Source organism: Sinohyriopsis cumingii, chromosome 8 (assembly GCF_028554795.1).
Source record: "Sinohyriopsis cumingii isolate HCF-2022 chromosome 8, ASM2855479v2, whole genome shotgun sequence".
Lineage (NCBI taxonomy): Eukaryota > Metazoa > Mollusca > Bivalvia > Unionida > Unionidae > Sinohyriopsis > Sinohyriopsis cumingii.
Window position 1 is genome coordinate 60,427,120 of NC_142968.1, and position 16,526 is coordinate 60,443,645.

Below are 16,526 nucleotides of genomic sequence, written 5' to 3' on the forward strand. Positions count from 1 at the left end.
ATAACTTGTACATATCTTTAACATATTTACCTTTATCTTTGATCTTGTTTATGTTACTTGGCCAGGTTTTTCTCTCTAAATTAATATTTAATTCTTCTTTTAACAATTTTAGAACTTACTTTGCACCACAGTGGCAGTATCATGTTGATGTATAGTGTATTTAGTGATCACAACTTCATTACCTTCATCGACAAAATGAAACATAAAAATCAAAGACTACCAAAGTTAAATTTGTTGTTCCAGGATTAAATATTAACATCAGGTACATCGAGGGAAAAGATAATTTAATAGCTGATACGCTTTCCTGTGTATAGAATTATATTATTTAATGTACAATTTGTATAATTCATAATAGTTCTTCTTATGTAATTGTAATAAACCGTATATATAAGTAATATATGGTAAAAAGAAAGCTTTACTATATAAATCTTTATTTTTCTTTATAAGGGAAGTGTTATGCATATTATATTTATTTTATATTTGATTTGATTTAATTGTTTGATTGTTACTTTAATTTGTGTTTATTCCATTACATGCTATTGTAATGTAATTTTATTTACTGGAATTTGACATTTTCCAGAAACTAGTTTGACCTGACTGAGTTTTTCCTAAACATTTAATAATGTAAACTTTGTATATAAGTATGACCTAGTTCCCGACCTTGATTCAGAATCAGAGAGAGTGAAGTAAACTATTTTATTTTATTTTATTTATTCTTTCTTGGTGTACATTCATAAAGTCAAATCAGGGCAATAAAGCGAGTACGAGATGTTAGACATGTAAAGCTTCTATGTTGTTCTAGAAACATGATCATGTGACCCTCATACGGGAATATGTTTGGCGTCTTAAATTAGTGTATAACTATTTGCTATAGAGAATTTAGTCAGTTGGGCTATAAACCATTGATAATTAAAGGTGTTTTGATGTGACCAGTCTTAGTTGAAATTCTCTTTGATGGAATTATTAAGTCTTTTCCCTGGGAATATTAAAGTGTTCATAGAGAATTATTGGACAAAGATATTTATTGAAATTTTATTCGGACTTCAAAACTGGAATATTATTGTATGTGGCTCAACAAGGAACTCTTGACAGATCAGGACAACACTGGCTGTTGTATACGCCACCGTCCTCTATCTTTGACATTTATCAGCATTCCAACTCGGGGTTTTTTTAGGACTTTTCATTTCTAGGACTTAATTTTTTCTAATTATTTTTTAATTTTTTTCTTCTCATTTTAACATTGTTTTTGTAGGGAAATAAATTATTTGTTAACATTACAAAGCTTGTTATCTTCACTCTTTTCTTGTTACTGTTTTATAGAGCGTAAAACGTAACATATCACAAAAGCCATTAAATATGTGTAACATATTTGTCAAATGGAGTAACCATATAGAGTGCATTCACATTGTAATTGTCTATTTTTGTTAACGGAACACATCATATAAAAGAATGACAGGAAGTGCATACAGTATTAAAACACGCATTTAATTAAATCTAAACTTGTGCACAGAAGCTTACATAGTTATAAATTATAGAACAATTTGTGAAATAAGGCTTGAAAAAAATACTGTATAGTAGCGATACATGTATATTGAAATAATCACCATCTATAACTTTATAATATGAATATAAGAATAAGTTGATACATTCTGGTATTTGCATCAAATTATTGAAATGTTTACTTTGTTAGTATGTTCCCATTATCACTTGAGGCAGATAGAAAACCATTGCTTTTATTTTCTCTCATTGACTTTTACTAACCACATTGTGTTATGCCTGCTGGTGAAGTGATGTCTCTTGATTGTCCAAACATGTCTAGATTCCTTTTTGTTTCAGTCGTTCCTACACAGATTGTTCAATACATGTATTATAATCAAATAAACATGTATTTTCTCATGTGTTTTATATTGTATTACAATGTATTGATTACAATACGATTGTAGTGAGAACAATGGATAAGAAGAATAATCAAAATACCCTGGATTCGAATAATGATATACCGTATACTTCTCAATAGGACGCTGTATTCTTGCAGAAATAAGATACGAATATGTCAGATTAGACAATCAGTCATTGAAGCGAGACATATTGAGTGTCTTGACGTGTCGTCCCTTCGCCATATTCGTAGTTCTTTGCATGTCATTGGTAGGCGCAGCTATCCAAGTTATCCCTCTGGTCGACTGGTGGAAAAGACATCGCGTTCTGATAGTGCTCCAGTGAACGAAAAAGTAGCAGATGACATATATGCAATATTCCATTTTCTAGAAGGTTATGGTAACACTAGCGAAATAAAGGCACGCATGTCTAGGTATGGAAAAAGCAAGCCGAGTAGAACAGAATTTCGAGTTGCTTAAAGAATCTGCAAGAAACTACTTATGAAAATGGTCAATCGAGTAATATGGATCACTCAAGAGGTAATGCAGCAATAGACTATTGTGGAATTAATAATCAAGACGAGAGAGTGAAAACCAACAGTCCCATATTGCAATATGAAAAATTTATTGATCCAAAACAATTTGCAGAGTATGAACTACACGTCTATTGCGCATTTATTATGGAATAAATGAAGACAATGAGAAAGGACATCGTTCGTCTGGATGAGATGATACCACTTAAGGATGAGGAAATTAAAAGACTCAAATTGAGCATTGACAAGGTAAGGGAGTCGGAATTGCGTTTGGAATCTGAACCAAATGCAATGGCAGTTGTAATAAAGAGCCAAGCAATGATAATATTAAAGCTACAAGCTGTAAACGAGAAACAAATTTAGACAGTAAGTGCACCGATTCGTGGAATTCAGTTCCAACTTACAAACTTTATACAGCTGTCCTGCTTATATCAAATATTACCGGATCTTCTTGCCCATCTTGGAATACATTAAGCACACCAAATACAGTTCCGAATACAAGTGTAATTGATAGTGTGCTGTCGCCTAGACTTCCGTAACAGGATTTTGTCATATCACCAAGAATATAGAAATACCGGCATAAGCGATTCCACGCTTCCAAAAGATGAGATTTGTACTATTGGTTTGATGCAATATCCGGTAGCGCAAACCCCATGCACTACAGCGCCAGCTGTAATAGGTAAAGCAGATAAAGGAAGAACACGTCAAAAGTAAATTGTTCAGAATGAAAATCAAATTAATCAAAATCAGCTAGCGGATACTAGACCTTCCCCACTCAAACTATAACATGAATATTATGAATGACAAGAATAATAATTCGAAACCAATCCAAGTAACAATCAGCAATATGGCATTCAGTGGAGTAAAGAGGAACCCGAAAACAAAATCTTTGTTGTTATGGCAAATTAATGCAGATTATGGCCCAGAATTACTAAACCATGTAATACTCAGAGATGCGTATAATCGAAGAGTAAAAATCACAAATATCAAACGTAAAGAACTTTTCGGATTTTACTCAGTCATGGTTGGAAAGTTTGAAAATGTAAATACAGATAAAATGTTGGAATTAGAGATAAAACAGGTTCAGTTTAAGATAGATAAGTTACAAATGGAAAGAAAGATGGAAGAAAGACAAAAGCAGTTTCAGAAAGTGAAGAACAAATGCAAATGATATTTGAGAAAGAGAAAGAACAAATGCAATTACAAAAGGAAGAAATAAAGAGAGACAGACAGTTGTAAATGCAAATGCAAAGAGAGAAGGAAGAGAGCGAATTTCAAATAATTTTAAAAGAATTAGAGTTGCCAAAGGGAAAATACTCCCATACTTTTGATGTTTTAAGAAATATCAAGTAAGTACCTCCTTTTCTGGAAAAAAAAGTAGATCGATATTTTCTTCGTTTTGAAAAAAACAAATTGCTGAAAGGTTGAAGTGACCAAGACAGCTCTGGACTGTATTACTACAATGTGTATTTACTGGCAATGCTACTGATATTTACAACTCACTGTCACTAGAGCAGATTGCTGACTATGATGTAGTTAAGGAGTATATATTGAAGGGTTATGAGTAAGTCCCTGAGGAATATAATGGAAAAGTATTAAACTATACAAAAAGAACTGGACAAACTCATGTCGACTTTGTAAGAGAGAAAGAGCTGTTATTTGATAGAATCTGCTTAGTCAAGAAAGTTGATCAAGATTATGAAAGTTTCAGACAACTGTTGAAGAGGAAAAAGATGATATTATCTCCTGTTTGTTTCAAAGGGCTATTAGTGAAACTGAAGCCACTGACGTACCTGTCTGTTATTTCATTAAAATTGAATTCTTATGAGAACATGGAGACCTCCCGAGGTATCTGCTGGTGACGAGTGGTCAGTTAACTATCAAATTGTAGTTCCAAAATCTTACAGACAAGACATACATAGTATGGCTTATGAAACACATTTGGCTGGTTATTAAGGGAATAATAAAATTTATCACAAGATCTTGACTCACTTCTATTGGCCAAAAATCAAAAGTGATGATTTAAATACTGTGGATCTTGTCGCACTTGTCAAATGGTAGAAAAACCCAAACAGAAGATACCCAAGGCTCATCTGCAACCTATTCCTGCATCTGACAAATCATTTAGCAGAATTATGGTGTATTGTGTTGGTCCCTCACCTAAGACTTAATCAGGCAACCAATAATTGTTGACCATAATGTGTATGTCAACAAGTTTCACAGAGGTAATTCCTTTGAGGAATCTAAAACAGTAATTAAACCTTGGATAAAGTTTTTTTTTTACTCAGTTTGGCCTTCCCAAATCTGTCCAGTCTGATCAAGGGTCAACGTTTATGTTTTGAATTTTCCAGCAAGTTATGTACGAATTAGGTATCCAACAATTCTAATCTTCAGCCTATCACCCTGAGAGCCTAGGGGCTTTAGAAAGATTTCATCAGACTTTGAAAAATATGATCGGATCATATATTTTTGATACGGGTAAAGATTGTGATGAATGCAATCATTTACTATTGTTTGCTGTTGGGGAATCAATTAAAGAATATTTAGGGTTCAGTCTCTTTGAACTGGTTTTGGACACACTGTGCGTGGACCATTGAAGTTGCTGAATAAGAAACTTCTTTCTAAGAGACTCAAGTTAATATTTAGGATTATGTTTCCAATTTTATGTATAACTTTTCAAAGGCTTGTGACGTTACAAGAGCAAATCTGCACTCTACTCAATCAAAATTGAAATTAAGGTATAATAAAAGCTCCAAGGAAAAGGAGTTTTCGGCCTGGTGATAGACTTCAGGCTCTCTAGCCCATACCACAAAATCCTCTTCAGGTCAACTAGTATGGTCCCTGCACAGTTCAAAAGAAAGTAATTTACGTCATACATACTCCTGGGACGCGAAAACAAAACAACATTGCCACATAAACATTTTAAAGGACTATGTTGAGAGAGATAGCCAGGTTAAACATGCAATTAATTTAGCTGTACCTGTCCCAATCATTGAAGATTCAAGTGAAGGAATACCATCGGTCTCTACTGATTGAGAGATAAATCTTCAAAATTTAGAACTTATGAATGATCTGGACCAGAAACTTTCACATTTGCAACAATAAGAAACGAATGAACTTAAACAGTTATTTGTTTAATATGAGGACTTATTTCCAGATGTTCCTACAAGAACAAACAAAATTTTCCATGACGTTGAAATTGTAAATTCCAAACCTGTGAAGCAACACCCGTACATGATGAACCCTCTCAAACAGGAATACCTGAAAAAGTAAGTTCAGTATTTGCAGGACAATGATTTTATCGAGCCCATTAAAAGAGACTGGAGTTCACAATGTATACTTGTTCCGAAAACAGATAAAACTTTCCGTATGTGCACTGATTATGTGAAGGTGAACAGTGTGCCTTAATCAAATTCATTTCCGTAACGAAGAATCGATGACTGCATTGACAAGATCGGAAATGCCTAGTATGTCACATAATTTGACCTTCTGAAAGGATTTCGGCAACTTCCAATGACGGAATGAGGAAAGGAAATATCAACATTCCTGACTCCAGATGGACTTTATGAATAAAAAATGATGCCGCTTGGGATGAAGGATTCGCCAAGTACTTTTCAACGTCTAATGAATATGAATACATCTGGTTTAGATAATTGTGATGCTACAACGACACCTGGAAAGAACAATTACCGACAATTCGGAAATTCTTTAAGAGACTCACAGTTACAAGTCTGACAATTAATTTATCCAAATGTGAGTTATGCCTTGCTAGTGTAGCATTTTTAGGACACATCGTGGGACATGGACACGCTAAACCTATTGATGCTAAGGTCATGGCTATCTCTGAATTCCCTGTGCCTGTTTGTAAAAAGCAACTGGTGCGAATTTTAGGTATGGCTGGATATTTCAAAATGTTTTTATAACTGGTGCGAATTTTAGGTATGGCTGGATATTTCAAAATGTTTTTATACAACTTCTCCTTAATTGCTGAACCTCTGACAAATGTATTGAGCAATAAAAACAAATTCCTTTGGACTACAAAATGTCAGGAGATTTGATACTTTAAAAATCATACTTAAAAGTGCGCCAGTTCTTACAGCTCCAAACGTCAGCCAATCATTTCAACTGTCTGTTGATGTTGGGGTCGGAACAGTATTGAATCCATAAGACGAAAATGGTACTAATCATCCAGTGTGTTATTTTTCTAAAATATTTAATAAGCACCAAAGAAATTACTCAACAATCAACAAGGAATGTTTTGCTTTGATATTGGCATTACAGCATTTTGAAGTTTACATTTGTTCAGCTCCTTCTTCGATTATTGTGTTTAGTGGTCACAAATCCCTTACTTTCATCTGCAAGATGAGCAATAAAAATCAGTGACTACTAAGGTGGATTTTGATGTTACAGGAATAAAACATTGACATCAGGCACATCAAGGGAAAATATAATTGTATAGCAGACGCACTTTCTCGTGTATATAAATGTATTATTTCACGTATACATTGAATAACTCATCATAGTACTTCTTATGTTATTTTTTTAAGCATGATATATAATTCATCTATGGTAAAAAGAAAGCAGTATTATATAAAACTTTCTTTTTCCTTATAGGGGAAGTGTTATATATAGTGATTTAATTTTTGTTTGATTCAATTTAATTCTTAAGTTGTTACTTTTGTGTTTTCAATTATATGATATCGTTTTGTAATGTAATTTTATTTACTGGAATTTGACATTTTCCAGAAATTAGTTTGACATGACTAATTTTTTTTCGTAAACATCTAATACTTTAAACTTTGTATTTAATGCTGACCTAGTTCCTGACCTTGTCAGAATCAGTGAGAGAGAAGTAAACAACTTTATTGTTTGTATTTTATTTTATTTCTTCTTAGTGTAAATTCATAAAGTGAAATCAAAGCCTAACTGGGAGTACGTGATGTTAAGCATGTAAATCTCCTTTGTTGATCATGTGACCCTCATACGGAAATATGTTCTTCGTCTTAAATTAGTGTATGACTATTTTCTATAGAGACTTTAGTCAGTCTGGATATAAACCATAGCTGCTTAAAGGTGTTTTGTTGTGACCAGTTGGAGTTGAAATTTTCTTTTATACAATTATTAGGTCTTTTCCCTTGGAATAAATTAGTGCTCCTACTGAATTCTTGGACAAATACATTTATTAAAATTTTATTCGGTATTCAAAACTGGAATATTATTTACTGTCTGTTGTATGCGTCATATCTTCCATCTTTATCAAGATTCCGACGCAGATTCATCAGGACCTTTCATTTCCAGGACTTCTATTTCTTTCTAATTATTGGATTATTTTATTTTTGGATTACACTCGCAAAACCTAATGTTCGTTTTCTCATTTTTACCTTGCTTTTCTAGAGAAATTCAATATTTCTTAACTATTATAAAGATTGTTGTCTTCACTATTTTCTTGTTACTGTTTTAAAGAGTCTGAAACGTAATATATCACAACAGCCAATTAAATATGTGTAACATAATTGTGAAATGAAGTAGCCATATACAGTGCATTCAGATTGTAATTGTCTAACAATTTTTGTTAACGTAACACATCGTAGAAAAGAATGACACAAAGTGCATAAAATATTACAAACACGCATTTAATTAAATGTAAACATTTGCAAAAATGATATATTTGACAGTTAAGAAGCTCGCATTGGTCAACATGACAGGACCATTTGTGAAATAAGGCTTGAACAAATATCGTATAGTAAAGATCTTGAAATAATCACCGAAAATAACTTTTTTAAAAGAATGCATAGAATGAGCTGATCCATTCTGGTGATTGCATCGAATTATTTAAATGGTTACCTTATTAGTATGTTCCCATTATCACATGAGGCAGATAGAAAACCATATTTTCTCCCATTCACGTTTACTAACCACATTATGTTATGCTTGCTGGTGAATTTAAGTCTCTTGTTTGCACAAACGTGTCTTGCTTATTTTTTATGCAACAAGCTTTTCTACTTGGATTGTTCAACAACATGTATTATAATAGATATAAATTATTATATTTTGTGTCTTATATTTTATTACATTGTATGTATATATCCTTTATGTCTAAAACCTGACACATTTGCTTGTACGTAAACTCATGAAAGTGAAACTTAAATGATAATGTGTCGTGAATACCTTACTTTGTTTTTTTTTTATTCATGTAGTTTAATCATTGCTGTTGTTGAGCACGTTATTGAGAGACAAATAAGTACTTAAAGTCCTACTGATCAAAACAAAAATTCGGGCAGTTCCTTTGAAACATGATGTATGGAAAACAAGCATGAAATATTGATGTGCAATATTTAATATATTTTGCCATTCTAACGCTTTTCGAAATGTCACGTACTCGCTTCACTGACTTAAGGACTTCCATCATGCATAAACTTTCTTATCAAATTCAACAAATTATGAACAATAATAATTAACAAATGTTATATGACATCACACACACACACACACAAACACCCACCCACCCACACCCACCCACCCACCCAACCACCCATCCACCCACCCACACACATATACGAATATATATATATATATATATATATATATATATATATATATATATATATATATATATATACTAATATTCTGAAACAAAATGAAAAGCATATTTCTATATTGTTTGATTATACAAACTTTGTTGATGTTTCGAAACATTAAATGTGAATTACGAATCCATGTATAATGTAAAATGAAAGAAATACTTTGTCTCATCGTTCTGAGACAGCAGGCCACTTCTGCCCCTCATCAGGTTGCTTTGGAATAAGAACCCGTCAACAGCATTCATTTCAGTTCATCTAGTAGATATGTACATATAGCTGTTAGCATAAAACACCTGCATACATTTTACTGTTAAGCATCAAGTACTTGTAAGATGTTCTTTCTTAATGACTGCTATTTTATAAAAGTTCTTTTGTTCTGTTTATTAACATGCCACAGTTACCTTTAATTGTTTTTTTACAATTTCTATGTCATAGATAGCAGAAAAAAAACATTTAGAAAAAAGAAAGCTCTTGTTATCATAAATCCAAGGAGGTCGCTCGATGAAAAAATACTCTCGAGGTGGACATGGTGTACCAGCAGTTCTGAAATAAATAAAGATTGATATTGTATATAGACCATTCCAGGAGAAATCTCATTTACATTACTTTCCCCTGGCTATTTAGTACTTATATATGTAGCCACCATGGCCAAGAACTAGTAAATAAAATAGGCAGCATCAAGACCCATTTCGTTTTCGTGTATTACTGTGAATAAACCTTATTTCCACAAAACATATTTACTCTGGTACTCTTAGTCAAAGGTATTAAACAATTTTATGATAATATAAGTAAACAAGAACTAGACTCTGTAAGGTTTATGTGCCCTACTTTGTTATTATGCTATTTGACATCCAGCGATTAGTGCCAAAAGTATAGGTATCATCGGAGAATCCTGATATAGTATCATAAGTAAGCGTGTGCCGAAATCTGGATGGACGAAACGCTATGGCATGGAAGAAACAAGAACTCTCATATTATTCAAATGTTCAACTAACCGATGCCCACGTTATATGACATAGTTAAATGGCATTAAAGACTGCAATAACAGCTTTATCCATGTAAACTCATATCAGGATCGATACGATGTTTAATGCGTGATTTTATTTGGTTATTGTTATTTATTATTCTTGCATGGTGAAATTTTCAGCAGACATTTTAACACTTAGTTCCAGACATTTCGCTACTTTTTATTATATCGGCGATTTTAAACATTGTAATACATCGTTTATATACTATTATGTGCATCCAAAGTCTTCTTTACACTCTTGCCCAAAGTATCGATTATATCAATATTTTAAACAAAAGCAACCTTTATATTTCCTTGCCATCATGGCTTTTGTCATCATTTATTATGGTCAACAGGAAATATTTTCTTTCGTTTTGTGGCACTGATACTTATACTTAATAAGGTGTGGCAAAAAGCAAACAAAAAGGTTCAAGTTCATGTATCTCGAAATTATTATCATGCTTCAATGAAATGTGAGAAACAACATAATTGTCAATAACCTGTATATCGAAAACGTTTATTTTCCCATAGGCATTAATTTATCAGTTATTACTTAAGCATTATTCACTGAGAATGCTCGTAGTATCATTCCTCTCCGAATGGTCTTCCCCTCATCACGAAAATAATGTAGTATACTCATTTTATCCACGAATTAAAGATTACCTCGCTCATCCGTGCACTGCAAGAACTATTCATAAGATATATTTCATTCCTTTTACATAAGTACAAAATGCTGTTAGATTATCCTAATCACTTCGCTTCAAATGGAACATCACACTTTAAATGTATTATCTGCTTAATCAGTTAAAAACTAAAGGATCTTTACTGTCATAAAGGAAAGCGAAACTAATGTCGGTGTAGTTCCTTTCATTGTTGTATTAACTCGCTGAATTGAAATCTGCATGTTAAGCAAACAATATACCAAAGCCGTTTAAAACCCAGATAATGAATCATTCAGGATTTGTTTTGTTTGAAGTGTTTGGAATGGCTAATAATTCAACCATTCGGTACTCCCAGATGGCATGAATGGTGAGGTGACATCAGATCAAGTCATTATAGAATGCTAAGGTCGATTATCCCTGTATGTGGATATGTGCGATACAATATAAAGTATGCCCTCACAAATAAGGTGGTCATACACAATCTTGCACCATAATTCAAGGCGGTTTCAACATCAAAAGTCAGAAAGAAACGTTGATATTCAAAGTGTATACATTTGATTCAAAGGAAATGCAGATTTTTAAGACCGAAATGTAAATCTATATTAGTTATGGTACATGTTTGCAGAATTATTGTTAATGCATCATTGTTTTATTTATATTGAAAGAAAACTAACATATGCTGTATCTTACCTTTTACTTTGTGGATCAATGTCTTAAAACCAGGATGAAACAAAATTTAAATAGCATAACAGTCATCTTCACAGTGCATATTTTACATCATATAAATACTGTATAATTCAGTAATAACAGTGTGACTTTGTACTGCATTAATTCTAATTGTTTTCACGTTAAGCGTTACTGTAAGATGTCGATAAAGGTAACTAAATCAGACGGAAAACCAATTAGCTACACTTCATTACCCTCTGTTTGTATTCATATTTAAGGTGCGAGTTCATATCTTTGTAATTTCACTATTGGGAAGGACTTGTGATATATTCTTCCAATTATTTGGTATATTAGGGACAGACTATTGAACAGCACACACTTAATATCATCAAATACTTACCCGTCGCTGTTGTGCGGTTTTCATACCTTTTACGCCGAAAAAAAAAACCTTCCTTTCAACGTGAACAAGTACTCATACAGAGTGAAGAATTATCATTGTAACATAATCTGTTCTTGGATCTGTCCTGCATCTGTCAAAAACTTTCAGGCTCGCCAACATTGATTTTTTACAACCGCTATTGACCCATTGCAATCAGTCAGGTAACTTATTAATGCTAATCGCCCTCAGGAAACATCCGCCAAGTATTTTAAAGAGATCCAGCACCAATTCAATACCCATCCTCAAACGGCACATGTGTACATTCTGCAAAACCACAATGTGGAAACTCCCTAACCTACCTTTCTTTCCTATGTGCATTGGCAATAGCCCTATGGACTCTAACCCTTTCCCTCTATCCAAAATACCCCATATGTTCTCAACTCTGCCCGTTTTCAGAGGCTTGGTCAATCATCACATGCTACAGATGAGACCTTTCCAAACTGAGCTGGGATTACTGATTCCAGTTTCTGGAGCAACACACTCAATCAAATACTCCCATATTCTTTCTATACAATCTAATGAAACTGACCGAGGAAGTACGCATTACATTGCCCAACGGGGCGCTTGATAGAGTCCTGAACGATCAGCCTTCTGCATTATATTCATGAATCTTCTGGTTACCAAGAAGGGTGGAATGTTTCGCATTATTATCGATCTTTTCTACTAAAACCCTTTCCTTATGGAGAAAACGTTCAGATAGAGGAAACTTCTCAATCCGAAACGAACTTTCTGTCAGATTGAGTTGTCTCCATCGACTTTCTGGATACTTATTTGGACATCCCGATATTTACTACACTCAACAAATACCCCTACTTTGCTTCGATCAAAACGTTTTTCAATTCCTGGTTCTGGTGTTTGTAATCTCTTTCGCATCGAAAGACTCTACTCGAGTTATGGGAGTATTAACGACGAAACCCCGATTACTTGGAATACACATTCTCCAGTATTTCAACGAATGGCTAATCCATACAATTTAGATTCAGTCCCTTTATCATGATTTATTTCATTGTTGCTCCAAGGTAACTCATTAGTTTCTTCGACCCAACCGCAAAACGTAGTTACCTCTTCGTTCACAGGATTACTTTTTACAATATGATTAACTTCGTCACTAACCAAAACTAAGGCCGGGTTACACTGGATCGAATATATCGAATTCATAGACTACATAATTATCCAGGGTCTTAGGAAACCTAGTGAGTCATCACACCACCTAACAAAATAGAAGGAAAAGGTATCTCTACCATTGCAAGAGTACATTGCCACATAAAAAGATCCATGTTCAATGGTCTCCACAGGCAACGCATACGTCACTGCATACCTCGGACGTCAGGGAGGCAAACATGCTCCTCGTCTTTGTGCAAATGCATGGAATGTCCTCGGCTGGGTCAACCCAGATAACATCTTCCTCCGACTCTGCTACCTTCAAGGAAAGAAGAACGTATTAAAGGGCGGCTTGTCCTGGAATGGCAGAGCCGTTCCCAGGGGCACTCTCTTCCCCGTTTCAGAACCGAATCCTTTTCCAACTGTGTGGAAGAACCCAAGTGGACCTCTTTGCGACCAGGATCAACAATAGTCTTTCCTTCTATGCTTCTCCTGTCCCAGAGGACGGAGGTTGGGCAATGGAGTCATTCAACCTATAATGGCTATAAGCATATAGATTTCCATCGTAACATCTGCTGTATTGCGTTTTGCAAGAAATCAGAACTGCCACTGCTCAGATTATTCTTTTCGCCACACGTTGGTCACAGCGATAGTGGTTCAACGATCTTCCAGACCTGCTGTCAGATCGATCCATGTCTCTGCTTCAAAGTAGGAATCTCGTGCCGCAACACCAGATATTCCTTCTCAACAACAGCCTATATATTCTTCACATTGTCGGTTATTTCATCCAAACAATCTCTCTGACAGAACACGTTTTCTTGCGGGGTTGCCTGATACCAACTGAAGGACCATGATGTCCCCTGTTTAATGGAAATTACGATTCCATTTCTCTCGTTTGCATTCTGGGATTTGTTTAGCTCTTGGGGTTCGACACCTTGCTTGCACAGTAGAGCAACATTCTCTACCATGGATAAAGAGAGAAAAGTTTGAATGGTAAGTACATTTCATTTCTCTGTTTTCATCATTTAAAACGAGAGCATCAGCCTACCCTCTTAACTAACAGATTCAGCTGACAGTAGCGACAAACAAGATATTGCTGCTATTAAAATGTAGTTTTAGTTGGGGGAGGTCGTGTTAAAACTAATTTTAATTAATTATGCAATTTTTATATATCTCTATTGTAGAAAGCTCTCACCCGCTCTGATGTCCAGGTGAAATCATCGTCTGCTGAAAAGATTACCATTCTATGCAAGTCCTAGGCATCATTTTGAGAATTTGCCACTCATTTGGAAGTTGTATTCACATCAAACTGATAGTGTTTGTCGGCATGAAGTATACAGCGTTGAGCGAATAGCGACGTTAAAGCACTTTTAAAGGAAAATTGTCATTACAGCGAAGCTGTTACCAATCTTGTGATTCATTATTTCCATATCAACCTGCTTAATGTGGGACAAATACATAAGTGGATACAAGATCTATTAATGTGTAACATAATAATAGATAACAGCTCATTTAATCAAATTAAATTTTCTTTTGCGAAATTTGTACACGTGATTATTAAGAGATACAAATATTTTGCACGAAAATAATGTGGTATGCCATGATAAAGTTTTAACAAAACAGCGGATAGCTCATGTCAAAAGGAACAAGTTAAATGCTTTCGGACATTTAGACCTTTGCACTACATTGTCAGTTTAGGAAGAAAACGAACAATGAGTGATGTGAAAATCACACCTAGACCTTAAGAGTTATTTACTTTCAATGCATGTTTCTTTTTCTACCGTGTGCACTTAGTTCAATGTATCCATTTTCATTGTTTCATTACCTAACTAGTTTTGAGGCTCTATTGGAAGATAGAGATTTTAATAACAATTAACTAACAGTAAAATAAAAGTAGATCATTGTATCACAATGAATATAAAAGTCACTCATTAGACCAATAATTCGAATGTTAGAGTATCAGAAGTAATGCGATGGTCTTGCAAGGTGGATTTATACAGCTTGTGAGAAGATTGGCCCTTTTCCTGGGTCTTCTGTTTCGTTATGCTCTTATAATTTGATTGTAAATGGGGATAAAAATGAACTCACAAACATTATACTGCATCTTCCAGGTCAAATGTTTCCGATGTATCTGCGTCATCTATATTGAAATAAGATAGATCACATATCAAATTATGCAATTATTACTGGATATTGTGCAAGGTTAATGTTGTGGCAGTTTCTCACGTGGCTACCATAGACGTTCATTTGCAGGCTATGCAGCTGAATAACAACAATTAGCTAACTGGAAGGAACTGAAGTTTGTCATTTTGTAACAGTGAAACAAAAGATCTGAAACCATTCAGTGGGACAAGATATTGCCTTTGATTATATCAGAACTACTACAACGGTCTAGTTGTATGCATTTTTAAAGTGCTTAGATATATGACCCCTTTAAAAGAGATATATATATATATATATATATATATATATATATATATATATATATATATATATATATATATATATATATATATATATATATATATATATATATATATATATATATATATAGATAGATAGATATATATATACACACATATATATACACACACAAACAAGACATTGCATCAGAAAATAATGTCCAGCTGGAAGTTTTGTTCACTAAAGTAAAAGATGAATAAGGATAACTTCATAAAATAGCAAGTGTTGATGAAGGATTCTTTAAATTCATTAATGTCATTGTTTTTTAATTTTGTGGTTTTGCACAACTACAACAACAAATTTTGTCTGCCCAAACTTGTGGGTGAGTCTCTGATAAGGATTGTATTGTCTTCAGGATTCGCTGATACTTTATTATTATTCATCGAAAAACTTTAAAGACACCTGTTCATCTAATGGACTGACAGTGTACTTGGTGGAAGTATTTCTGGGATTCCTAGACAGACTGTTAGTACATTGTAATCGTTACGTTTTGAAACCATCGCTGGTATTCGTGTGCAAGAGCAACATTTTCAAGATGCCATCCTCTGGTGGCTATATTGTTACTGATCAGTATCATTTTCATTTCCGGCCAACTAGATATAAAATGTCTTTTGGCTTAACCCTGTGTTGGTATGATCATTGATTTAAGTAGTGTAACAATAAGAATATTTTCATGATGGTCATCATAGTGGCCATATTGGATGAAATAGAAGCACAATTTTCGTTTGGGACCACTTGATTATAATAGCAAGTCAATTGTCAAAAGCTAAATCAGAAATGATAATCCATTAGAAGTAGCCATAACGTGATACATAACTGAAATCCGAATGACACCAATTTCATTTAGAATCAAATTGATATCGTACTTAGTCTTTTTGTGACTAACCCTTGCCAATATAACCTTCCAGGAAGATCAGCAATACAATTTACATTTTTAATCCGTCCATGATGATGGCCATATTGGAAGGAAGGTCGGTACCATTTTCAGTTCGGATCGTCTGGAATTCACATTTATGACAGATAGCTATAATAATTCTGTCCAGATAGCTGTTATTGTCGCCATACTGAAAGTCTTTTTTCTTAAAACCCCATAACGGAGCAGCGAAAACAGGATTTAGAGATTACCATGGTGTCGGCCCTTTTTGAAACCAGATGGGCGCCATTTTTATTTGGCACCTCCTAGACATAATACAAACTCCTT

At 34.0% G+C, this 16,526-nt stretch overlaps 1 protein-coding gene across 1 annotated transcript in view; it reads right to left on the reverse strand.

Annotated features, from left to right (window-relative positions):
• Positions 1-9,057: 9,057 nt before the first annotated feature.
• LOC149793650 (uncharacterized) overlaps positions 9,058-16,526 on the reverse strand; it is an 87,526-nt gene continuing 80,057 nt past the window's right edge. The window contains exons 12-13 of the mRNA XM_089967627.1: positions 14,951-15,002; positions 9,058-9,531 (exon numbers count right to left, since the gene is read on the reverse strand). Of these exons, the coding sequence (XP_089823753.1) occupies positions 14,956-15,002 (47 nt within the window). The 3' untranslated portion in view covers positions 9,058-9,531; positions 14,951-14,955. The remainder of the gene's footprint in view (positions 9,532-14,950; positions 15,003-16,526) is intronic.